This window comes from Bos mutus, chromosome 12 (genome assembly GCF_027580195.1).
Source record: "Bos mutus isolate GX-2022 chromosome 12, NWIPB_WYAK_1.1, whole genome shotgun sequence".
Taxonomy (NCBI): Eukaryota; Metazoa; Chordata; class Mammalia; order Artiodactyla; family Bovidae; genus Bos; species Bos mutus.
Genome location: NC_091628.1, coordinates 35351101 through 35377087, shown reverse-complemented (window position 1 = coordinate 35377087; position 25987 = coordinate 35351101). Strand labels below are relative to the sequence as shown.

General features: G+C 43.4%; 2 protein-coding genes across 8 annotated transcripts in view; both read right to left on the bottom strand.

The window, feature by feature from the left end:
* The window catches only part of ZDHHC20 (zinc finger DHHC-type palmitoyltransferase 20), a 60240-nt gene extending 53275 nt beyond the window's left edge, over positions 1-6965 (bottom strand). The window contains exon 1 of one of the 6 annotated variants that reach the window (XM_070380530.1): positions 6694-6965. In XM_070380530.1, coding sequence (XP_070236631.1) covers positions 6694-6811 — 118 coding nt within the window. In that variant the 5' untranslated portion in view covers positions 6812-6965. The remainder of the gene's footprint in view (positions 1-6693) is intronic. The other 5 variants (XM_070380527.1, XM_070380528.1, XM_070380526.1 and 2 more) reach the window with 5 other exon arrangements.
* Positions 6966-18203: 11238 nt separating this feature from the next.
* MICU2 (mitochondrial calcium uptake 2) overlaps positions 18204-25987 on the bottom strand; it is a 53784-nt gene continuing 46000 nt past the window's right edge. For both annotated transcript variants that reach the window (XM_070380524.1, XM_070380523.1), the window contains 4 exons: positions 23538-23709; positions 20880-20988; positions 20283-20440; positions 18204-18814 (listed from right to left, as the gene is read on the bottom strand). In XM_070380524.1, coding sequence (XP_070236625.1) covers positions 18713-18814; positions 20283-20440; positions 20880-20988; positions 23538-23709 — 541 coding nt within the window. In that variant the 3' untranslated portion in view covers positions 18204-18712. The remainder of the gene's footprint in view (positions 18815-20282; positions 20441-20879; positions 20989-23537; positions 23710-25987) is intronic.

Below are 25987 nucleotides of genomic sequence, written 5' to 3'. Positions count from 1 at the left end.
TGTATTACAATAAATGTTAAAGGAAGCCCTCAGGCAGGTGAAAATGGCACCAGCTGGACATCAGCCAGTTCAGTCGCTCAGTCATGTCTGACTCTTTGTGACCCCATGGACTGCAGCACACCAGGCTTCCCTGTCCATCACCAACTCCCAGAGCTTGCTCAAACTCATGTCCATTGAGTCAGTGATGCCATCCAACCATTTTTCATCCTCTGTCGTCCCCTTCTCCTCCCGCCTTCAATCTTTCCCATCATCAGGGTCTTTTCCAATGAGTTGGCTCTTCCCATCAGGTGGCCAAAGCATTAGAGCTTCAGCATCAGTCCTTCCAATGAATATTCAGGACTGCTTTCCTTTAGGATTGACTGGTTTGATCTCCTTGCAGTCCAAGGGACTCTCAAGAGTCTTCTCCAACACCACAGTTCAAAAGCATCAATTCTTCAGCGCTCAGTTTTCTTTACAGTCTAACTCTCACATTCACACGACTACTGGAAAATCACAGCTTTGACCAGAAGGACCTTTATCGGCAAAGTAAAGTCTCTGCTTTTTAATATGCTGTCTAGGTTGGCCATAGCTTTTCTTCCAAGGAGTAAGCATCTTTTAATTTCAAGGCTGCAGTCACCATCTGGAGTGATTTTGGAGCTCCCCTCCCCCCCAAATAAAGTCTCTCATTGTTTCCATTGCTTCCCCATCTATTTGTCATAAAATGATGGGACCAGATACCATGATCTTAGTTTTCTGAACGTTGAGTTTTAAGCCAACTTTCCACTCTCCTCTTTGACTCTCATCAGGAGCCTCTGTAGTTCTTTTTCACTTTCTGCCATAAGGGTGGTGCCATCTGCATATCATGAGATTATTGATACTTCTGCTGGCAATCTTGACTCCAGCTTGTGCTTCATCCAGCCCAGCATTTTGCATGATATACTCTGCATATAAGTTAAATAAGCAGGGTGACAATATACAGCCTTAATGTACTCCTTTCCTGACTTGGAACCAGTCTGTTGTTCCATGTTGTTAACTGTTGCTTCTTGACTTGCATACAGATTTCTCAGGAGGCAGGTAAAGTGGTCTGGTATTCCCATCTCTTTCAGAATTTTCCAGTTTGTTGTGATTCACACAGTCAAAGGCTTTGGCATAGAAGTCAGTTGACAAAGAAGTAGATGTTTTACTGTAACTCTCTCGCTTTTTCAGTGATCCAACAGATGTTGGCCATTAGCTCTCTGGCTCCTCTCCCTTTTCTAAATCCAGCTTGAACATCTGGCAATTCATGGTTCATGTATCTTTGAAGCCTGGCTTGGAGAATTTTGAGCGTTACTTTGCTAGCATGTGAGATGAGCGCAGTTGTGCAGTAGTTCGAACATTCTTTGGCATTGCCTTTCTTTGGGATTGGAATGAAAACTGACCTTTTCCAGTCTTGTGGCCACTGCTGAGTTTTGCAAATGTGCTGGCATATTGAGTGCAGCACTTTCACAGCATCATCTTTTAGGATTTCAAATAGCTCAACTGGAATTTCATCACCTCCACTAGCTTTGCTCATAGTGATGCTTACTAAGGCCCATGTGACTTTGCATTCCAGGATGTCTGGCTCTAGGTGAGTGATCACACCATTGTGGTTATCTGGGTCATGAAAATCTTTTTTGTATAGTTCTTCTGTGTATTCTTGCCACCTTTTCTTAATATCTTCTGCTTCTGTTAGGGTCATACTGTCCTTTATTGTGCCCATCTTTGCATCAAATCTTGGTATCTCTGCTTTTCTTGAAGAGATCTCTAGTCTTGCCTATTCTGTTGTTTTCCTCTATTTCTTTGCATTGATCACTGAGGAAGGTTTCTTATTTCTCCTTGCTATTCTCTGGAATTCTGCATTGAAATGAGTATATCTTTCCTTCTCTCCTTTGCCTTTCGCTTCTCTTCTTTTCTCAGTTATTTGTGAGGCCTCCTCAGACAACCATTTTGCATTTCTTTTTCTTGGGGATGGTCTTGATCCCTGACTCTTGTACAATATCACGAACCTTCATCCATAGTTCTTCAGGCACTCTGTCTATCAGATCTAACCTCTTGTATCTATTTGTCACTTTCACTGTATGACTGTATGGGATTTGATTTAGGTCATACCTGAATGATTTAGTGGTTTTCCCTACTTTCTTTAAGTCTGAATTGTGCAATAAGGAGTTGGAAATACAGATCTATAAAAAAGAATGAGATATACTAGAAATGGTAACTACATAGTTAAACAGATAAGATTTGTTTACTTATTTAAATATTTTAGGACAGACTTTTAAAAATAAATAAGCAATAAGACTTAAAGTTACCCACATCAACAACCACATTAAAATGGTCAAAACAAGCCAATTAAAAGGCAGAGATTGTACAACACACTGAGTACTGTTACATTTGAAAGTTGCTATGAGAGTTAATTTTATTTTTTAAAAATATTTTATTATTTATTTGAACACATCAGGTCTTAGTTATGGCAAGGGGGGGGTCTTTCATTGTGGCACATGGACTCTCTAGTTGAGGTGTGCGGGTTCTGGAGCATGTGGGCTCAGTAGTTGTACCACACAGGCTCGCTAGTTGTTACACGTGGGCTTAGTTGCTCCATAGCATGTGGGATCTTAGTTCCCTGACCAGGGATCAAACCCACATCTCCTGAATTGCAAGGCAGATTCTTAACCACTGGACTGCCAGGAAGTCCCCGAGAATAAATTTTAAAAGTTCCCATCACAGGGAAAACACATTTATAACTATGTAACGTGATGAATGTTGACTAATCTTGTGATGACCACTTTGCAATACATGCGTACCTTAAATCATTATGCTGACATCTGAAATGAATGTTATATGTCAATTATATCTCAATTCAAAAAAAGAAAAGGGCAAGTATTTTCAGACTAGGTTAAAAAAGCAAGACCCAACGATATGCTGCTTATAAGAAATGCATTTTAAGTATAAAGATTAAAGTAAACAGGTTAAATTAAAGTAAAAGGACATACCATGCTAATACTAATCAAAAGAAACATCAATGGACATGTTAATATCTGCCAAAGTAGATTTCAAAACAAACAATATCACCAGGAATAAGTCATTTCATAATAACAAAGAGTCAATTCATGAAGAGGACACAACAATCCAAAAATATCACATGTGCTAAATTACAGAGCTGCAAAATACATAAAGCAAAAACTGAGAGAACTATGAGAGACAAATCCAATTATTATTTTATACCTCTCTGAGTAATTAATTGTTAGAACAAATAGAAAATCAGCAGGAATACAGAAGATTTGAACCACACTATCAACCAACCTGCCTTAATTCACCTTTATGGAGCATTATGACATAATAGAATACCCAGCACAAACAGCAAAATTAACACTGCTGAATACAGAATACATTTTTCTGAAATGCACATGAAACACTTCCAAGGCTGACCACATTCTGGGCCATAAAGCAAGCCTGAACACATTTTTAAAGGACAAGTCATACAAGGTATATTCTCTGACCACGTGGAATTAAGTTTGAAATCAGTAACAAAAAGAAAAAATCCCCAAGTAACTGCAAACCAAAGAGCATCCTTATGAAGTGAAAACTGAAACCAGAAAATAATTTTAAGTGAATGAAAATGAAAATACAATATATCAACATTCATGGGATGTGAATAAAGCAGTATTTAGGGGTAAGTATATGGCAGTAAACACCTAAAAAAGGGCTCAAATCAATCCAATTTTTAAATTCAGAAACTAGAAAAAGAACAAGTTAAACCCAAAGTGAAAGGGAAATATCAGATAAGAAATCAATGAAATAGAAAATAGAAAAAAAAAACAAAACAGAAAAATAAGTGAAATCAAAAGCTGGTTCTTTTGAAATCAATAGAATATGTTGGAATCAACTGTGTGGAGACAGTGTGCTCAATGTTGATGTTTAAGCTATTTATCTTGTCTCTGAAGAAATTACACAGGAGACATAGGAATTATTAGATATGTAGACCCAGAGGTTACAGTTCTATCCTACATATTCTCTCTGAAAAAAGGTAAAAAGGAACATCTGTCCTTGGACAAACCATATAGCTCTTCCAACTAATAGTTTTCTCAGAAGAAAAATAAAGAGACTGAATTAGGTCATCTCTAAAATCTCTTTAAACTCTCAGATCCTCTAAACGCCAAATAAGAGTTACACATCTACTGCTAACAGCTCCAAACAACCTGATAAAGTCTGGGGAACCTGTATTAGCACCTCCCCCGCAAATAACCAGCTCGACCAAACTGGAAAAGTTGGTCAATCCAGGCACAGCTAACTTCGAATGCTCAAATATTAGCCTTGAGGGAAAATCAAAGAATTTCAGCTTATTTAAAATCAAGGACCAACATTACTACTCCACTGTTACTTCTCTGCTTATCACCCTGTGAGGGCCATCTCAGATGCATCACTTACTACTCAAGAGTAGTAATTTTTTCCTACCACTACTTCGGTATGTGTGTGTGTGTGTGGAACTACAAAATTAAGAAGATACAGAAGCTGGGCTGGAACAAGGGCTTCTCATAAACAATTTATTTTTTCAAATGCCCTTCAGTGGGCCACGCCTTTTTACTGTCTGAGGTATTTAGCAACCTTCAGCTGCTACCTTTCAGGAGAAAACTACTTTATATAAATAATTACAGATAAGAATGAAATAAGAAATGATTGTCTAGATCCAGATAATCAAGTACACTAGTCTTGCACAGTAGTTAAAATATAAAAGCAGGGACTCTGGAGCCAAACCACTGGAGTTCCAATTCTGGTTATGCCATTTACTAGTTGTATGACCCTGCACAAATCACTTAACTTTTGTTATTATGAGGACTAAATAAATTAACATGTGTTAAGATACAATTATCATCATTCTCTCCCATGTAGTTGGCTAAAAAACACCAGAAACAAAATCCTGTAAACATTACTGAAACAGCATTTTAAGTAAAACTCACACTCACTCGATTTAAAGCTTCTACAAAGTTAAACATTGGTATATATCAGTAGGACAATCTGTGCTTATGAAAACACGGATTATACACAAGTGGTTTAAAGGACAGGTTCAATATGATAGTGTTTATGCTCCCCCATTAAGTCCAGTGACACTGCAGACATCCCCAAAGCTCCCCCAGTTCAAGACTGGTAGTAAATGCAAGCTCTGTGTAAGACCTTTAATCCACTGAGTATTTGAAAATTCTGCCAAGCACTGGGCCTCAGTTGTTGCACAATGTTTTAACTTGAAATGCTGGGGTGTGATCTCTAAAAGGTGGGTCTAAAGTCTTACTGATCTCCTATAAGGGCAAGTGCTTAGCCCCGCCCCAACTCCCCATTATGGACCAAACAATCACAGTTCCAGGGACCCTGGCTAGCTCACTAAATTTACATGCAGAGTGGAAAGATGTGGGTCACTTTCCTGCAGGTACTCAACAATCATGTGCCCAACCAAAGGGCCTATTGCTCAGTTTCATTCCTCCATCTGTAGGTAGGGACATCTATACGCTAAGAGACACCAAGATTAAAGGAGAGAAAGATAAAAAGTTCCTTTTATCCCTACCAGTACACATTCATGTTCCTTTCATGTTTGATATCACCTTTTGGTATTTTTTATAACTGTAGGTTAAATGTGCAATTTCAACATAAACGCACATTTTCAAGTAAAGCTTCAGAACCTTCAAAATCCCAGTGGAATGGGGAGAAGGAGGGAATTATCTTCTGACAGAACTGAGTAAGACTGGTCCAACTTTTGGAATAAATAAATGCCTACCTCAGAGCACTGAGTGAGGGAAAGTCTCACCACAAGCTGATGAGAATCCTGTGATCATGATCACTTTCTGGAAGAAGTAGCTTTAAGAAATGCCTAAAGCTAGTCAATTTTATAATGGATTCGAACATCCTTTACGGCAAACATTTTGGTACCAAAAGGACAAAACTAAACAAATCACATTCAACAGACGAACTCCATTACTGTTTGATATGTATTTCACAACTAATTTATTCTGGATCTACTTGCAGGAATTAAATGTTTCACAAGTACGAAACAACTTTCTTGAAAGTGGACATGTTTGTTTCAAAACCTTCCCTCAAACCTTCTGAGCCAAAGCGGTCTCTGCCTCGTAAGAATGCTGTTTTAACCAAGTTATTACACGCGAGCTCGCCCGCGCGGGTCCGCATCTGCGCTTCGGGGCGCAGGACGCCGCGGGGAGCGGGTGCCGCGTCGTCCCCCCGTTCTCGCCGCCAGCACCCAGCCCGGTGCCGGGGCTCCCCAGAAAGTGCACCCCGAGGGCCCTCAGGCAGCTGTGCGCTCGCGACGGACTGGGTAGTTCTGGGGGACCCCGGGGCCGGGGTCGCCAGTAGCTCGAAGTCGCCGGCCCCGAGTTTCCGGGAAGGAGCGGCAGGAGCTGCCGGCGGCTGAGCCAGGACCTCGGGTTCGCACCCGCGGCGGCTCCGCCCGCGTCCCAGGGCCCGGGCGAGAAGAGCCCTCGGAACCCCGGCGGAGGGCACGGCAACTCCACGAACAGCCGGGCAGAGAGGCCAGGCCAGGGGCGCCGCTCCCTCCATCTCAGAAGCCGGACACTGTCCCGAGACCCCCGGGCCGAAGCGGGCCCCGCGGCCGGGCTCGGGCGGACGCACACGCGGGCGCGCCGAGGCCGCGCCAGGGGAAGCTGAGGAGAGGCCGAGGGCTGCCCGCCCGGTACTCACACACGCACAGCTCCACCACGTACGCGTAGTAGGACCACACGACAACGAAGGTGATGAACAACACAGGCACCCAGCCCACGGTGCGCTGGCAGCAGCGCCAGAGCGTACAGGGCGCCATGTTCCGCGGCCGGCCGGCCGTAGCACCCACCGGCCCGGGCTGGCGGGGCGCGCCAGGCCCCCGAGGGTGTCGGCGGCGGTGGCTACTTGGGCGCTCCCGGCGGTTCGGCGCCCGGCTCCGCGCCCCGCCCCCGCCTCCGCCGCGACCCCGCCCCGCCCCGCATTGCGTCCGCGCCCGCCGCCGCCGGGGCGTGGTCTGTCGGGCGGGCGGCGGAAGGGGCGGGGCAACATCGGCGGAAGTGACTGGAAGGCGCTCGCGGCGCCTCCCAGCTACCAGCTGGGCGGGACGGGGCCCGGGGATGCTCGCTGTAGCGGGACGGCCTCCGTCCAAACTGCGGCCTCAAGAACCCCGCGTGCGTCTCGATTCCGGACTCCCGCGCTTTGAAGTAATTTGCTCGTATTTCAGGTGGAAATCGTAGGTGCGTGTGATTTAGGACGGCCCCGTGTAGTCAATCTGATTTGAAACTCGGGTTTAGGGTTGAATTGTGAACCGGGGATAGTCCCCCCCTCCCCCCCGCCACTGCCCGAAGGCTCCTGAAGTTTCCTGTTTATAACTGGCGAGTACTGCTAAACAATAACTGTGGGCATAGACGCGCCTACAGGTATCACTTACTGCAGGTTTCGGGGGAGACAAGATCCTGAAGTGAGTTGGCATAACCTTGGCCCGGGGATGGGCCTTATCGCCGAGGGAGGGGAGGTACTCGTCCCCACCTAAGGTGTGGACATTCTTCACTCCCTGATAACGCAGGCCTTTCTTCAGCGGTTCAAGCAGATGGACAACGCCTGTTTGGCCCTGAGACTCATGTTCTGGTGCAGGCCAGATCATGTCCCAGCCAAGATGACTCCCTGGTACCCCAACTTGTGATTCCTCTTTCCCTGGGGATCGTGGCCTTCAGCAGAGCCTGGTGGACAACGGGCTGCTTTCCCATCCTGGATCAGGGCCAGCTGCTTGAGGACCGCATCCACAGAGGTCCGCCCCCCCCCCGCCCAGCCCCGCGTTCCTGTTGCTGGCTAGCAACTCCAAAAAACACCATTTTGGGTTCTGGTTCTGAGCTGAGGGCTGGGGAAGAATAAGGGCAGCTCAAGGCAGCTGTGAAACTATTAGAGGGGTCTATGGAAGCCATGGAGCTGTAAATGTGAAAGACTGAAGAAGAAAAAACCCACAAACTCATAAGTTTAGAACTAAATTGTTGTAGGAAGGAGGACCCTTTCCAGGGCCTCAAAGTGGGCTCTTGTCTAACACTGGGAATTGAATTGTCGGAGGAAACACACGTGCTTACAAAGCAAGAGACTTTATTGGAGGGGAATAGGAGGGTAGGGGAACCCAGGAGGACTGTTCTGCCACTGGCTTGCAGTCTCAGGTTTTATGGTGATAGGATTAGTTTTTGCATTAGTTTTTGGCCAGTCACTGACTCAGGGTCCTTCCTGGGTTGAAGAATTGAAGAAAGACTTAAGTCCTTGAAACCTAGACACAGAGTAGTGAAACTATTAAATATTTAGAATAAAGAGAAAAATCTAGGATTTTTCAGATTCCAGAGATAGAAATCAAATTACCAAAGGAACACTAATCAGACTGGCGGCTGACTTCCTCTCAGTTCACTTGCTCTGTCCTGTCGGACTCTGTGACCCCACGGACTGTAGCACTCCAGGCCTGCCTGTCCATCACCAACTCCCAGAGCTTGCTCAAACTCATGTCCATCAAGTCAGTGATGCCATCCAACCATCTCATCCTCTGTCATCCCCTTCTCGCCTTCAACCTTTTCCAGCATCAGGGTCTTTTTCAATGAGTCAGTTCTTCCCATCCGGTGGCCAAAGTATTGGTGCTTCAGCATCAGTCCTTCTAATGCATATACAGGACTGATTTCCTTTAGAATAGACTGGTTGGATCTCCATGCAGTCCAAGGGACTCTCAAGAGTCTTCTCCAACACCACAGTTCAAAAGCATCAATTCTTTGGTGCTCAGCTTTCTTTATGATCCAACTCTCACATCTGTACGTGACTACCTCTTACCAACAAAAACATCCCAAAAGACAACAAAGTAGTATTTTCAGTGCTGATAGAAAGTAATATCCTTCAATTTTATAGCCAGAGAAATGGTCATTTACAGGCAAAGTGAAAAGGCAAATGGTGGAATGGGAGAAAGATTTACATATCATATATGTAAGGGATTGCTATGCTGAAAGTGTAAAGAACCCCTACAACCCAACAACAATAAAACCCAACAACTCTGTTTAAAAATGGGCAAAGGATTTAAATAGACATTTCCCCAAAAAGACATACAAATGACCAATAACCACATGAAAAGATGCTCAACCTCACTGATTAAAGTGCAGTGAAAGTGTTGAGTCGCTCAGTTGTGTCTGACTCTTTGTGACCCCGTGGACTGTAGCCTGCCAGGTTCCTCTGTCCATGGGATTCTCCAGGCAGGAATACTGGACTGGATTGCCATTCCCTTCTCCAGGGAATCTTGCCAAGCCAGAGATTGAATACTAGGTCTCCCACATTGTAGGCAGATTCTTTACAATCTGAGCCACCAGGAAATGCAAGTCAAAACTAAAATGAGAACAAATCACTCCCATTAGGATGGCTACTACAAAACAAGAACCACAAGGCAGAAAATAACAAGTGTTGAGGATATGGAGAAATTGGGAACTCGTGTGTTGCTGGTAGGAATATAGAATGGTGTGACTGCTGTGGAGAATTATGGCAGTTCCCCTCGCAAATTAACCATAGCATTATCACATGATCCAGCAATTCTACTTCTGGTACATAACCCAAAAGGAATGAAAGCAGGAACTCCCACAGGTATTTGTACATCCATGTTCACAGTAGCATTATTCTCAATTGTCAAAAGGAAGCAATGCAAGTGTCCATTGTCAGATAATGGATAAGCATAATGTGATGTGTATATACAGTGGAATACTATTCAGCCTTAAGAAGGAAGGAAATCTTGTCATAGTTTACAACATGGATCAATCTTAAAGACACTAAGTAAAATAAGCCAATCATAAAAGACAAATATAGTTAAGAGGGTTAATCCATATGTAAGTTACAGTCATCCATTCCTATCCAGGGCTTCCCCAGTGGCTCAGTGGTAAAGCATCTGCAGGCAATGCAGGAGCCACAAGATGTGACTTTGATCTCTGGGTCTGGAAAATCTGGAGGAGAAAATGGCAAGCCACTCCAGTATTCTTGCCTGGAAAATCCCATGGACAGAGGAACCTGGAGAGTTACAGTCCACCGGGTCACAGAGTTGGATGCGATTGAGTAACTAAGCATTGATTTCATATCCAAGGGTCCTCTGCATCTGAGGATTCAACCAACCATGGACTGTAGTACTGTAAGATTTACAGTTGACAAATATCCACATATAAGTGGACACGTGCAATTCACAGCTGTTGTTGGAGGGTCAACTGTACTGTACAACTCACTTCTAAGAAGTGCAGAGTAGTCAGATTTGTAGAGACAGGGTAGAATGATGGTTACCAGGTGGATGTGAGAGGGCAGGTGAGCAGAGGGATTGGGAGCTGTTTCAGGTAACAGAGCCCTCATCTGTGGCTGGAGGCCCACTTTCTTGGTTCACTGTCCTGTGGGTTCACCATGGCTGGTGAGTCCTGGGCCTGCATTGTCCCTCCTGCTTCCTGTCTGCTCTCCCCTCCCCTCCATGCTTGGGCATGGCCTTCCATAATCCATCTGCAGTTCGTTCCTTCCTTTATTGACTCTCTGCGTCAGGCTCTGTCCTGAGCCTGGGGAACAGAGACAACCTCTTGGCCCACGTGCAGCTTTTGTTCTTTCTCGTATTCTGTTCACCTCTATCCTGGGGTTGGAGGAAACCTGAGAAAATCAGATACATCTGTGCAAACCATTACAGTATTTAGTAAATCTCCTGGGGGAGGTCCTTTGAGGCTATTCAAATCTCCTGCTTCTCTGAAGTTTCTCCTACTAATTGGAGCATCTGTCAGTGGACCTTCGCTGCACCAGGCCGTTTTCTTTGCTGCATAGTTGACTAATGATCTGTTTGTTGACTAATGAGATGCAGCCAAGAAGGGAGTTCAGAGGTTTAGCTGTCAAGGTGGGATGACAGAGTACTGACTCTGATGACTGCAGGAGTTTCTGGTTTGGTTAGATCTGCGTTTAGACATATGGAATCTGTCCCCAGAAAGTGTCCTGGCCATTGGTTCTAGGATCAGTCCAGGAACATGTTCAGATCAGATCAGATCAGATCAGTCTCTCAGTCTGTCCCACTCTTTGCTACTCTATGAATTGCAGCACGCCGGGCCTCCCTGTCCATCACCAACTCCCGGAGTTCACTCAGACTCACATCCATTGAGTCAGTGATGCCATCCAGCCATCTCATCCTCTGTCGTCCCCTTCTCCTTCTGCCCCCAATCCCTCCCAGCATCAGAGTCTTTTCCAATGAGTCAACTCTTCGCATGAGGTGGCCAAAGTACTGGAGTTTCAGCTTTAGCATCATTCCTTCCAAAGAAATCCCAGGGCTGATCTCCTTCAGAATGGACTGGTTGGATCAACTTGCAGTCCAAGAAACTCTCAAGAGTCTTCTCCAACACCAAAGATCAAAAGCATCAATTCTTCGGCACTCAGCTTTCTTCACAGTCCAACTCTCACATCCATACATGACCACAGGAAAAACCATAGCATTGACTAGACAGACCTTTGTTGGCAAAGTAATGTCTGTGCTTTTGAATATACTATCTAGGTTGGTCATAACTTTCCTTCCAAGGAGTGAGCGTCTTTTAATTTCATGGCTGCAGTCACCATCTGTAGTGATTTTGGAGCCCCAAAAAATAAAGTCTGACAGTCTTTCCACTGTTTCCCCATCTATTTCCCATGAAGTGATGGACCGGATGCCATGATCTTCGTTTTCTGAATGTTGAGCTTTAAGCCAACTTTTTCACTCTCCACTTTCACTTTCATCAAGAGGCTTTTGAGTTCCTCTTCACTTTCTGCCATAAGGGTGGTGTCATCTGCATATCTGAGGTTATTGATATTTCTCCCAGCAATCTTGATTCCAGCTTGTGTTTCTTCCAGTCCAGCGTTTCTCATGATGTACTTTGCATATAAGTTAAATAAACAGGGTGACAATATACAGCCTTGACGAACTCCTTTTCCTATTTGGAACCAGTCTGTTGTTTCATGTCCAGTTCTAACTGTTGCTTCCTGACTTGCATACAAATTTCTCAAGAGGCAGATCAGGTGGTCTGGTATTCCCATCTCTTTCAGAATTTTCCACAGTTTCTTGTGATCCACACAGTCAAAGGCTTTGGCATAGTCAAGAAAGCAGAAATAGATGCTTTTCTGGAACTCTCTTGCTTTTTCCATGATCCAGCGGATGTTGGCAATTTGATCTCTGGTTCCTCTGCCTTTTCTAAAACCAGCTTGAACATCAGGAAGTTCACGGTTCACATATTGCTGAAGCCTGGCTTGGAGAATTTTGAGCATTACTTTACTAGCGTGTGAGATGAGTGCACCTGTGCGGTAGTTTGAGCATTCTTTGGCATTGCCTTTCTTTGGGATTGGAATGAAAACTGACCTTTTCCAGTCCTGTGGTCACTGCTGAGTTTTCCAAATGTGCTGGCATATTGAGTGCAGCACTTTCACCGCATCATCTTTCAGGATTTGGAATAGCTCAACTGGAATTCCATCACCTCCACTAGCTTTGTTCGTAGTGATGCTTTCTAAGGCCACTTGACTTCACATTCCAGGATGTCTGGCTCTAGGTCAGTGATCACAGCATCGTGATTATCTTGGTCGTGAAGATCTTTTTTGTACAGTTCTTCTGTGTATTTTTGCCATCTCTTAATATCTTCTGCTTCTGTTAGGGCCATACCATTTCTGTCCTTTATCGAGCCCATCTTTGCATGAAATGTTCCTTTGGTATCTCTGATTTTCTTGAAGACATCCCTAGTGTTTCCCATTCTGTTGTTTTCCTCTATTTCTTTGCATTGATCGCTGAAGAAGGCTTTCTTATCTCTTCTTGCTATTCTTTGGAACTCTGCATTCAGATATTTATATCTTTCCTTTTCTCCTTTGCTTTTCGCTTCTCTTCTTTTCACAGCTATTTGTAAGGCCTCCCCAGACAGCCATTTTGCTTTTTTGCATTTCTTTTCCATGGGGATGGTCTTGATCCCTGTCTCCTATACAATGTCACGAACCTCATTCCATAGTTCATCAGGCACTCTATCTATCAGATCTAGGCCCTTAAATCTATTTCTCACTCCCACTGTATACTCATAAGGGATTTGATTTAGGTCATACCTGAATGGTCTAGTGGTTTTCCCTACTTTCTTCAATTTCAGTCTGAATTTGGCAATAAGGAGTTCATGGTCTGAGCCACAGTCAGCTCCTGGTCTTGTTTTTGCTGACTGTAAAGAGCTTCTCCATCTTTGGCTGCAAAGAATATAATCAATCTGATTTCGGTGTTGACCATCTGGTGATGTCCATGTATAGAGTCTTCTCTTGTGTTGTTGGAAGAGGGTGTTTGTTATGACCAGTGCATTTTCTTGGCAAAACTCTATTAGTCTTTGCCCTGCTTCATTCCGTATTCCAAGGCCAAATTTGCCTGTTACTCCAGGTGTTTCTTGACTTCCTACTTTTGCATTCCAGTCCCCTATAATGAAAAGGACATCTTTTTCGGGTGTTAGTTCTAAAAGGTCTTGAAGGTCTTCATAGAACCATTCAACTTCAGCTTCTTCAGCGTTACTGGTTGGGGCACAGACTTGGATTACTGTGATATTGAATGGTTTGCCTTGGAAACGAACAGAGATCATTCTGTCATTTTTGAGACTGCATCCAAGTACTGCATTTCGGACTCTTTTGTTGACCTTGATGGCTACTCCATTTCTTCTGAGGGATTCCTGCCTGCAGTAGTAGATATAATGGTCATCTGAGTTAAATTCACCCATTCCAGTCCATTTCAGTTTGCTGATTCCTACAATGTCGACATTCACTCTTGCCATCTCTTGTTTGACTACTTCCAATTTGCCTTGCTTCATGGACCTGACATTCCACGTTCCTATGCAATATTGCTCTTTACAGCATTGGACCTTGCTTCTATCACCAGTCACATCCACAGCTGGGTATTCTTTTTGCTTTGGCTCCATCCCTTCATTCTTTCTGGAGTTATTTCTCCGCTGATCTCCAGTAGCATATTGGGCACCTACTGACCTGGGGAGTTCCTCTTTCAGTATCCTATCATTTTGCCTTTTTGTACTGTTCATGGGGTTCTCAAGGCAAGAATACTGGTTTGCCATTCCCTTCTCCAGTGGACCACATTCTGTCAGGAACATGTTACTGATTGCATTTAAATTGGGAAAGCCTGGGCTTTGGCTGCTGTCACTGGGAACACTGATTGACTCCCCACCAGAAAAGAGCAGGTTTTTAGGAAAAATTACACAGCTATACAGTCTCCATGGCTGTGATCGCTCTGTGACTGCCTTGGAGTGAGAACTGACAAGTTTCTGCTAAACAAAGGCAGAATGGATACACCATTCCAGGCAGGAGAGGGGCACATGCTAAGCTCTTGAGAGTATGTGTGTGGGGTCAGCATTTGAGACTGCCTTGGAGGTCATGCAACCTATGTTAAACCCCCATGTAATACACTCAGGGTCTCTCCTCTGTAGGATTATTTAAAGACAGTTTCCCCAGTCTGCTGATGCCGAAAGCTCAGCTTCTCTGTATACTAGTGCCAAACGGAATCTCAAGACAGAGTTTTGGATGAAGTAGAAAAGAAGGGCTTTATTGCTTTGCCAAGCAAAGAGGGCCACAGCAGACTCCTGCCCTCAAAACCATATGTACCAACTTGGAGAAGATAGTGAGAGGTCTTATGGCAGTTTTTCTAAGAGGGCATGATCAGCTTGTGGACTGTCTTCTGATGGATCAGCCTTCAAGTCCAGGTGGTCTGGGGTCTATGTGAGCAGCATACCATGGTTAATTGTTAACTTCTCCCACCTGGAGTGGGTCTCAGTAGCTGCTGCTGCTGCTGCTGCTGCTAAGTTGCTTCAGTCATGTCCGACTCTGTGCGACCCCATAGACGACAGCCCACCATCCTCCTCCATCCTGGGATTCTCCAGGCAAGAACACTGGAGTGGGTTCTGTAGCTGCAGAATAGCTCAAAGATGCTGTTGTATGTATCTGTTCATGGGAAAATAGGACCTAGCCTCAAGACTGCTCTTGACTGTTTCTGCCTGATCTCTGCATCCCCTCCCTTCCCTAATGAACAACTGCTTGAGTCTGCCCCTTGGAACTCAAGAAAGGGCATGGAAGCTGAATGAAGGCTCCTTGATTACAGGAGTAATCAAAGGGGTGGACGACACAAAGGCCTTGTGCAAGGAGCCCCGCATTCAACTATAAACTTTCTGAAGGCGGGACTAGGTTTCTTTTGCTTTCAAGTGAGCCCAGCACATAGCAGGCAGAAAAGAGGCACTGAATCATATTGACTGAATACTTGAATGACAAGTAACCTGGAATTAGTGGTGTCCATGGAGACGAAGGTTCTATCCTTGGGTGGGGAAGATCCAGTGGAGGAAGATATGGCAACCCTCTCTAGTATTCTTGCCTGGGAAATCCCATGGACAGAGCCTGGGGGTATATAGTCCTTGGGGTCACAAAGAGTCAGACATAGCTGAGTGACTGAGCATGCACACGTTTTCCCGTTTTCTCAAACGTCTCATAACTCTGGTATAGCACAGACTGCTACGTACAGCAGTGACAGTCTTAGTGTTATTAGAATAGTTAAAGCTTATTTATATTATGACATGAAGAAACGTGTGCAAACCAGCTTAGGGATTGAACCATCAAACACTAGAAAGGATAGACTGACTTGGGCAGAGTGGGAAAAAGATGGGTTGTGGTGTCAGTGATTGTGGATTACAGCCCCAGCTTCCTCACTTGTTAGCTGAGTAATACTGTGGGACTTCTCTAAGTTCCCTGAGACTCAAATTTTTTGTCTCTCATGGTAGGAGGGTTAGATGACATTTTATATATATAGGTGTATGGACAGGTATAAATGTAGTATATGTAAAAATATGTAATACATACTTGTATGTATACATGAACTTACAGCTACCTGTGTGTATATAGTGTGAATATTATCCAAGTTTGTCTTCTGTGTCTATAGTTCCTGGCATACAGTCATTTTATCAGTCAGGAGCCACTTTAAATATATCAACAGAGAAAATATAATACAAGGAGACACATAAGCAGGTGTTAGAGTAGAACAGCCACAGGAACTGAGGTCCCATAGAGCAAGCACTTGCAGGAAGAGCTCCCTCCCTGAGGCAGGGGCACACAGAGAAGAGGGGCAGGGTGTTAGGGTGCAGAAGCTTGAAGGAAAGGCCCGGGCTGCCCAGGGAGGGGCACTGGCCAGCAGTGCTGGCTCTGCAGGACTCAAGGAGTTTGTTCTGGGAGCACGAGAATGTTCACAACAGCCAGAACAGCACAAGATTGGTACCGACGGCGTCCACGCTGCTGGGCTGGGGTCTGGGGACACTGGCAGGATAGCAGCAAATGGAGCAGGGCCTGTCCTGTGTGTGTGTGTGTGTAGTGGGGAATTGGAACAGAGATAATAGCAACTAGCAAAATTGTGTGTGTGTGTGTGTGTGTGTGTGTGGTGGGGAACTGGAACAGAGATAACAGCTTAGCAACTAGCAAAATTGTGTGTGTGTGTGTGTGTGTGTGTGCAGTGTGTGTGTGGTGGGGAGTTGGAACAGAGACAACAGCTTAGCAACTAGCAAAATCACCAAACTTAATCGGGTGCATTCATGATGGTAAGCGCTGTTGAACTCCATGGTGCAATCGAGCACAACTGATTTATCCACTTCCATGGTGTGGCATGTTCAAGCTACTTCCAGATTTGCATGATTTGAAATGATTGATGCTGCAATGAAAATTCCTTCAATTCTGTCTGGATTGAAAAATGTTGTCATTGGGGAGGGCTTATATGATATTCTATAAACCATAAAGGAGTTATTTATGAACACCATTTCTGCCAAGACTGAATGTCTAAATATATGTAAATCCGGACTTCATAAACAACATAAGCAAAGTACCTGCTCCCATTTCATCCTCTTGGAAAGAAAGCTCGCCCACAGGAGGACCAGTGCCTGGGAGAGGGTGTGGGACAGCACAAGCTTGGCCGAGGTTTGGTCCTGATGCTGCTGAGGACATAACCCACCCAACTACATGTTACCTGGAGATTCTGCAAATTAACTTCCTTCAACACTGGACACAACCACAGACTGCAAGTGAATGGTTACCATGGTAGCACCTGTGTTCATTTCCCTGCTGCTGCTGCTACTGCTAAGTCGCTTCAGTCGTGTCAGTCTCTGTGTGACCCCATACACGGCAGCCCACCAGGCACTGCCATCCTTGGGATTCTCCAGGCAAGAACACTGGAGTGGGTTGCCATTTCCTTCTCCAATGAATGAAAGTGAAAAGTGAAATTGAAGTCGCTCAGTCGTGTCCGACTCTTAGCAACCCCATGGACTGCAGCCTACCAGACTCCTCCGCCCATGGGATTTTCCAGGCAAGAGTACTGGAGTGGGGTGCCATTGCCTTCTCCATTTCCCTAGGAGCTGCTAAATGTTTAACTAAGGTATGTCCGCACAGAGCCTCCTACCTTGCTCCTTCAACAAGTCAGTCATTTTTGAAATGTTCTGTGATTTTCTGAGTATTCCTGTTGGTTTTTCTGTTAAAGATCATGCTTGGTGCGTGAGGAAGATAAAGTATTTTGGAAAAGTGAGAGTGCCATCTTGTGGAGCATCCGCGCTGCAGTGCTTTTAATTTAAAGAAGCTGGGGAGTTCTCCCTGCAGCTCATCTGGACCGATGACGTTCTGTAGGCAGGGGGATGGACTGGTGTCGGTCTGCTCCACCTTCTGAGGATGAGAGGTTTCCCTTACACACACAGCTGACCCCTCGTCTACCCTGGGTTGCCTTGTCTCCTGTCTCCTCTTCACGTCAAACCCTGACTTTGCTGTTTGCTGTGTACCTCCTCAGGGAAGAGCTGGGAAATTTCTTTAAAAATCCACATAACCATTACAATTCAGTGGGAAATACCTTTGGCTTAGGAGTATTTACATTTAAAAGTACTTACATTAAAAAAAAAAAACATTGTTTTAAACAACACATATAAAACAAAATGCGGCTTCTCAGGTGGGGCGAGTGGTAAAGAACCCTCCTGCCAATGCAGGAGACCTAAGAGACACAGCCTTGATCCCTGGGTTGGGAAGATCCCCTGAAGAAGGAAATAGCAGCCCACCCCAGTATTCCTGCCTGGAGAATCCCATGGACAGAGGAGCCTGGTGGGCTACAGTCCATGGGGTCGCAAAGAGTCAGACATGACTTAGTGACTGACCAACCAATCAACAACATAAAATGCACCTCAGTAATTTTTTTTATGTTTATAAATACTTCATAGTTTCCAGGTGGAATACTGAAATTTACATATTACTTTGAAGACAACTAATTTACAGCTCATTTGAAATAAAATATACAAGAAGTCTGTGAGACATAAGGGACAGGTAGGAAACCTGAAATGCTGTCACTTAATCTACCTCCAGGAGCTTCGGGGCTCGCAGGTTGATCTGACCTCGAGTCAGGTTAGACACTGCATGACCAGGTTGTCCATCTTACCAAAGTCAAAGCCTTTAATCCTAGGCCTTCTGACAGATGCCAACATCTCTTTTCGTTAAAGAATACTTTTTTCTTTTTAGGAAGTTCTGCAATGAAAGTTTACTAAGAAATGACTGGATCAGAAAGCAATACAAGGCATCTTTATATTACAAACGAAATCAATGAAGACTTAGAAGGATAAACATCTAGCATTCTAAGAAATGCCCGATTCTGATTGCTCAGAGCAACAGAATTCCCACACTCTTTTTTCTATTAAAGATCTTTTCCTGCTTGTTTCCAGACTTCTTTCACTCCTTTAATGCTTTCTTTCTTCACACATTTCCAGTATTCTTGTATGCCAAGATGCTGTGGCACCTGTCAACCAAAATGAAAACTCGGGGTCAGTGTCTGCAACCTTCTGCCCTGTCGTCTCCATGTACTTGTGGTGCCTGTTCCCCAGCCACCTCCAGAAAGGCCTGGAAGTGATGACACAGAAAGTGCCTGCAGCACAGGTGAAAACCAAAGGGAAAAGGTGAGACATGAAGTGAGGCAAGGGTGGCCTCAGGGGAACCACAGAATGGAGTTTCCTCCCCAAGAAGGGAACAAAGACTGTGGTGACTTTCATATGTTGGTTTTACAATGAAATTATTTCATAATGTGTTCTTTTCACCATACTTTACAATGTTTCTGTTTTTTTGGTGAACTTCACTTAGCTACGTGGAATAAAAACGATAAACCTAGACTTTGACTTAACCTTGGCTAAAATTAAAAAAGAAAGAAACTGAGGTCACCATATACTTGATGAGAAGCCTTAGGAAGAAATAACTCACACAAGTACTTTGTGTTTACTATTTATCTCAGTTAAATGAGAAAGCAAAGGTTAGAAAATACTTGGCTCCTTGTGCCCACAGAGCGCAGCACTGCTGGAAACCCACCACTGGAAGCGGCAGGTGGTTTCAGATTATATTTATGGCCTTTTCTGCTCACTGACTTGAATCTCTTCTCTTCAGTATGTTTTTGAGAAATGGCAAAGAGGCCGCGGGGTATGTTACAAGTTAATTGGAAAGGCTGGTTTAATTTCTACAAGTATGATTATTAACTATGAGGTGCTGCCTGTAAATCACTAGTAGAAATAATATCTGTTCATTTTCTATAAATAATGTTTGTAGCAGGAAGATCAATATTCTCTTCTCAGTTGTAAACGAACAGCACTGTTGATGTGAGCTTACCACGGTCTCTCCTGTTCTCGAACTCCTGACTCCTCTGGACTAAATTCCTACTTACCCCCTGGACCCTTGTCTTCAGCTTGCCGATGTTTCAACTTGCTTTCATGAGTGTTTCTAACAGATTCAAATCTAAACAAAATTCTAAGTTTGATCTGTCCCTCAGTTATAGACTAATATGTGAATGTGAGTGAATCTTGTTAATAGTGAACATTTACTTCAAGTGTTTCAGTCACTACATTAAGTATCATAATAATTCTCTCCAGTAGATTGTATTGGTTCCTTGTTGTACAGATGAGGAATCTGAGGGTCAGAAAAATTATGTAGCTTTTCAAGATCTGGTAGTTAATACATGATAGGGCTAGAGCTTGGGTCTTGGTATCTAACTACAACATCCAAATTAAAATTTGGATTGTGGTTCCTGATTCAGATTTTTTAAAAAAAGAAAACAAAAATGGTGGTCCCATCTGTAGGAGATACTTTTGTTGTAATTACTGCTTACAATCTCTTTAAAAATGTTGAAAACTCCATTTAAGACTATACATTAAATCAAATTCTCGGTTTAGTTCCATTCATTTAACTACATATAAACATGCATTTAAAGACTCAAAATCTGTTACCCATAAACCTCGATGCATCCTGTTTTTTAACACCCCAAGAAACTCTTCATGACTCAGACACTCATCACCATCTAAATCGAAGATCTTGAAGACGGTGTCCAGAATATTGTTGGACAGCTCCTGTCCTGTTGCTACTTTGACTGCTCTCTTGAACTCCGCTGAAGGGAGAAAACATAAAAACTCATCAACCACATAAAATAGTCTAAGTTTAAATTTTTATTATTTGAGAAGTAAAAACAACTCTATTTATTTATCATTTGGGAAGTAAAACAACACAAATACTCATCATGAATGTGTTCAAATAATAAATCTGGCTGAGAAACATCAGCAGGCTATTTTAATCTAATCAGTGTTTTGAATATACATTTAAATATTTCCTTCTCCTTCTCAGGGAGAAAAATAAGAAAGCAAAAGCAAAATTAATTGTTAATAAATTGTTTGGCAAATGGTTGTAAATCTAGAATAACCACACTGAATTAACTGAAAGGCCAATCAATTGTTCTTCTGGTAAGTGGTCCCTGGACTGGTATCAATCAGTTAAAGAACAGGGTGACAGTATTCATAGACAGTAAAAATTAAGTGACTCACATAACTTACCTAGTCTGACAGGACGATGAGCTAAACTAAACATCTGCATGGCAATAGCGAAGTCTTCCAAGTGGGTTGCAAAATGACAAAATGACTTGAACTCTTCCAAACTAATGTTCTAAAAGAACAACAAAGTGAGTTTTTATTACAACTTTGTAAACTTATTCAACAATGTTATGACAATAACTGTGAGTCCTCTTTTCTATCATGAAGTCTATGAATGTAGTCTATCAAAGTCTGGGATGGACCCAACTGAGCACAAATGTGTGGATTTTAGAGATTAGGAGGAACCCTCAGATTAAGTGCAGGGCCCTGGATGTGCCAGTGCAGACTGAACACTGCAAGGCTGGGGGCGTGTGTCACAGGCCCACTATCTCCCCTCAAAGGTCCTGAGTGAATTAAACCCTCTGCACATCTATGTTCATCGGGCACTTGTGGATTTCTCGTGTCCCTGCTGTCTCTGCTCCGGTGTCTGAAGGGCTGCCAGGTGACCTGATGCTGGGGGGCAATTCTCAGTGGGTCTTCTGAGCTTCTCACATCTCGTAGACAGAGGCCCAGCCACTATTCTACTCCAGGGTCTTTCCAGGATATCTGCACAGTGAACAGCCTGGAGCAGACACAGTTGTCTCCCTCAGAGCAGGGGCGACCGCACCTACTATCCTTCATGAAGGATTTGGGCTCCTCGGCTGTGGTGCAAACCCACCTCATGGGCCCTGGGGGACAGACGTGGTGCCTGGGCGGCCTTCAGACTAGACAATAACCTTTTCTGGCTCTGACCTGGCAGGTTTGGGTCTTCTGTTGGCACCCAGAAAGTGACACAGGCTAACTTGCAGAGACAAAATCTCCATTAGTAATTAACACACAGGTATCTGAGATCCCATTTTCTACATTAAATACGGTAGAATGTCAGACCCTTCCGGGGTCTTGATTTTTAAAGATCTCATCATATAAATTAAAGAAATTGGTCTATTACTTGTGATGCCACTAATTCCTCCATTTTGTTAATTTTTCCTTTTGATTTTGATAATTTGGGGGGAGTGAGGAAGGCAACAGATTTCTATATTTTATGCAGTAATTTAATCAATTTCAAAATAAGGCTTTTGGGTTTTACTTAGTACGTATACCCACTCTCAGATTGTTTCCAAGTTTTCTTCCATACTTACTCAGTTTTCTCTTTAACTTTAGTTCTTTGATCCACCTCAAGTTTATTTCTGAGTCATGAGGGAGGCAGAGGTCACCTTCATTTCTCCCTCAGATGCCCAGTGAATTACCCCAGTTCCATTTAATTCACAGTTTTTTTATGCAACCAATTTATAATCTGAGTTTACACATACTAAATTTCTGTATTTGTATCTATCTCTGACTTTATTTTCTGTTCAACTTATTTGTCAAATTCATTGTCAGTCACACTGTTTTAGTTCTGATGTTTGGTGCTGTATTTTAATATCTCAGCTTTCTTTTTAAAAAGACTTAATTTTTTTTTAGAGCAGTTTTGGGTTCACAGCAAAATTATAGGGAAGGTACAGAGGTTTCCCTGTCCCTTAGCCCCCTCAGCAGTGTCACACAGACTTGTGGCTTGTCTGGCTCCCTCCCAAGAATTCGAGACTGTTTTATGGATGTCAGTTGGTGGTCACGGTACCTGGTACACCCCTGAGCCCTGTGCACTCAGGACCACACAGCTCTGCCTCCCTTCAGTTAGCTAGGGCCTTCAGGCCATCAGTCGAGCAGTAGCTCAGTGTGACATCTCCAGGCCTAAACATTTGTTTGCTGGAACGTGGTTCACTCCTTTCTTTTCTGGATGGTTTCTGGCAGATGGTGGTGCTCCTTGGGGGCAGAGCCTTGGAGAGTCTGGTCCCCAAGCAAAGATGTGGGCAGTTCTACCCCCGGCCCACCACGGACGAGCAGCATGACTGAGAAGGTTGCTGTTCTGTGTCGGCCATGGGGTGTCCAGGGCTGATGTTTTGGTGCAGCAAACCAAGGCTGTGCAGACTGACATGACACTATACTTAGGGGTTATTCAAGGGACAACTGCCATGTTTGTAATACTAAGAGGTTCTGTTCAAAAGCAGGGGATGTCTCTACTGTTAGATGAGTTATTTCTTCTAACCAAGGTTTAAAGGTTTTTCTATATATTTCTTATTAAATATATTTCTATTGTTATGTATCTCTATTGTAATTATAAATGAAACCTTCATTGTATTTCATTATATTTTCCCTCATCACAGAGATAGCTTTAAAAAATTATATAAAAAACACATCCCCATGTCAAAAAAAATTTTTTTGGCACAATAAAGTTAAAAAAAAAAATCACTTGAGGGTCCCCTGATAATCCCGTAGCTAAGATTCCATGATCTAGGCCTGGGATTGATCCCTGGTCTGGGAACTAAGTTCCACATGCCGCAACTAAAGATTCCACATGTGGCAACTAAGACCTGGCACAGCCAAATAAATAAATAAAAATAAATATTAAAAAAAAATCACTTGAAATCTTACCACTGTTCATTAATCATTACTAGCAGTTTGGCAATCATCATTTCATGCATCATATAATTACATAACAGAGAGTTGCTCAGTCTTGATTAATTTGGAAGCTACTTTACTGAATTCTATCAATGTCTAACTTATCATTTCATCTTCATCAGAAGCATTATAAAAAGGCACACCAACCTCTCCGGCTGACAGCTTCTCTCTCACATTTTTCCAATAAACATCTTTATTTTCAGTGTTAGTGAAAAAAAGGAGCCACTCTGCAAAGTCTTCTTTTCTCATGAAACTCAAACCTTTTGAGAACTGAAGGAACTCCATTTCTTGGACTTCCGCCTGTAAGTTTTCCATAAACCTAAATGTTGGAATACGAGATGGACGTCAGGACTTGTGGCTTCACCTTAGTGCTGTAACTAAGCGTGTGCCCACTCAGGAGCATGGGCACCCTGAGCAGTATCCCACGAGTTTCAATATACTGCAGGTCTCCAACCATTTGTCCACCAGATCACACTTAGCAAACTGTCAGATTCAGTGTTGGAACCCAGGTTTGTCTAAATCACAGATACTTTTTCAAAATACAATACTGTTTCTTTAAATGAGAATACTAATATCTACACTAATACCATAATTAGGTACCACAACAGTGTCTCTTGGTATCACCTTTTTTGTCTTTCCTGGAGACACACAAGCTCTATGTCTTTATGAAATAGTATCCTTCATCTTCATGAAGATCTACAAAAAAGATCTTCACGACCCAAATAATCACGATGGTGTGATCACTGACCTAGAGCCAGACATCTTGGAATCTGAAGTCAAGTGGGCCTTAGAAAGCATCACTACGAACAAAGCTAGTGGAGGCGATGGAATTCCAGTTGAGCTATTCCAAATCCTGAAAGATGATGCGGTGAAAGTGCTGCACTCAATATGCCAGCACATTTGGAAAACTCAGCAGTGACCACAGGACTGGAAAAGGTCAGTTTTCATTCCAATCCCAAAGAAAGGCAATGCCAAAGAATGCGCAAACTACCGCACAGTTGCACTCATCTCACATGCTAGTAAAGTAATGCTCAAAATTCTCCAAGCCAGGCTTCAGCAATAAGTGAACCGTGAACTTCCTGATGTTCAAGCTGGTTTTAGAAAAGGCAGAGGAACCAGAGATCAAATTGCCAACATCCGCTGGATCATGGAAAAAGCAAGAGAGTTCCAGAAAAACATCTATTTCTGCTTTCTTGACTATGCCAAAGCCTTTGACTGTGTGGATCACAAGAAACTGTGGAAAATTCTGAAAGAGATGGGAATACCAGACCACCTGATCTGCCTCTTGAGAAATCTGTATGCAGGTCAGGAAGCCACAGTTAGAACTGGACATGGAACAACAGACTGGTTCCAAATAGGAAAAGGAGTACGTCAAGGCTGTATATTGTCACCCTGTTTATTTAACTTATATGCAGAGTACATCATGAGAAACGTTGGACTGGAAGAAACACAAGCTGGAATCAAGATTGCCGGGAGAAATATCAATAACCTCAGATATGCAGATGACACCACTCTTATGGCAGAAAGTGAAGAGGAACCAAAAAGCCTCTTGATGAAAGTGAAAGTGGAGAGTGAAAAAGTTGGCTTAAAGCTCAACATTCAGAAAACGAAGCTCATGGCATCCGGTCCCATCACTTCATGGGAAATAGATGGGGAAACAGTGCAAACAGTGTCAGACTTTATTTTTCTGGGCTCCAAAATCACTGACTGCAGTTGGTGACTGCAGCCATGAAATTAAAAGATGCTTACTCCTTGGAAGGAAAGTTATGACCAACCTAGATAGCATATTCAAAAGCACAGACATTACTTTGCCAACAAAGGTCTGTCTAGTCAAGGCTATGGTTTTTCCTGTGGTCATGTATGGATGTGAGAGTTGGACTGTAAAGAAGGCTGAGTGCCGAAGAATTGATGCTTTTGAACTGTGGTGTTGGAGAAGACTCTTGAGAGTCCCTTGGACTGCAAGGAGATCCAACCAGTCCATTCTGAAGGAGATCAGCCCTGGGATTTCTTTGGAAGGAATGATGCTAAAGCTGAAACTCCAGTACTTTGGCCACCTCATGCCAAGAGTTGATTCATTGGAAAAGACTCTGATGCTGGGAGGGATTGGGGGCAAGAGGAGAAGGGGACGACAGAGGATGAGATGGCTGGATGGCATCATTGACTCGATGGACGTGAGTCTGGGTGGGCTCCGGGAGTTGGTGATGGACAGGGAGGCCTGGCATGCTGTGATTCATGGGGTCGCAAAGAGTCGGACACGAGTAAGCGACTGATCTGATCTGATCTGATCCTTTATCAGATAGGCTGTAAGGAGGAGGCTGAGACAAAGGGCAGAAAAGGCAACATCTTTCTAAGGAAGATGTTCTATAGAAACATCACAGTCCTATAGAAACCAAACTAAAATCTCCACACTCACATGAAGAGCTTCTTGTGGAATTTCTAGGATTAATTTGGGCAGTTAAAAAATTATGTGTTTATAATATATTATACATGCATATATATAAAACATACAATATATGGGAGCTATTTTCTGTTACTTTACAACTTATGAAAAATTTTAAAGGCTTAAATTTTAAAGATTATTGAATTCTAACTCAGTA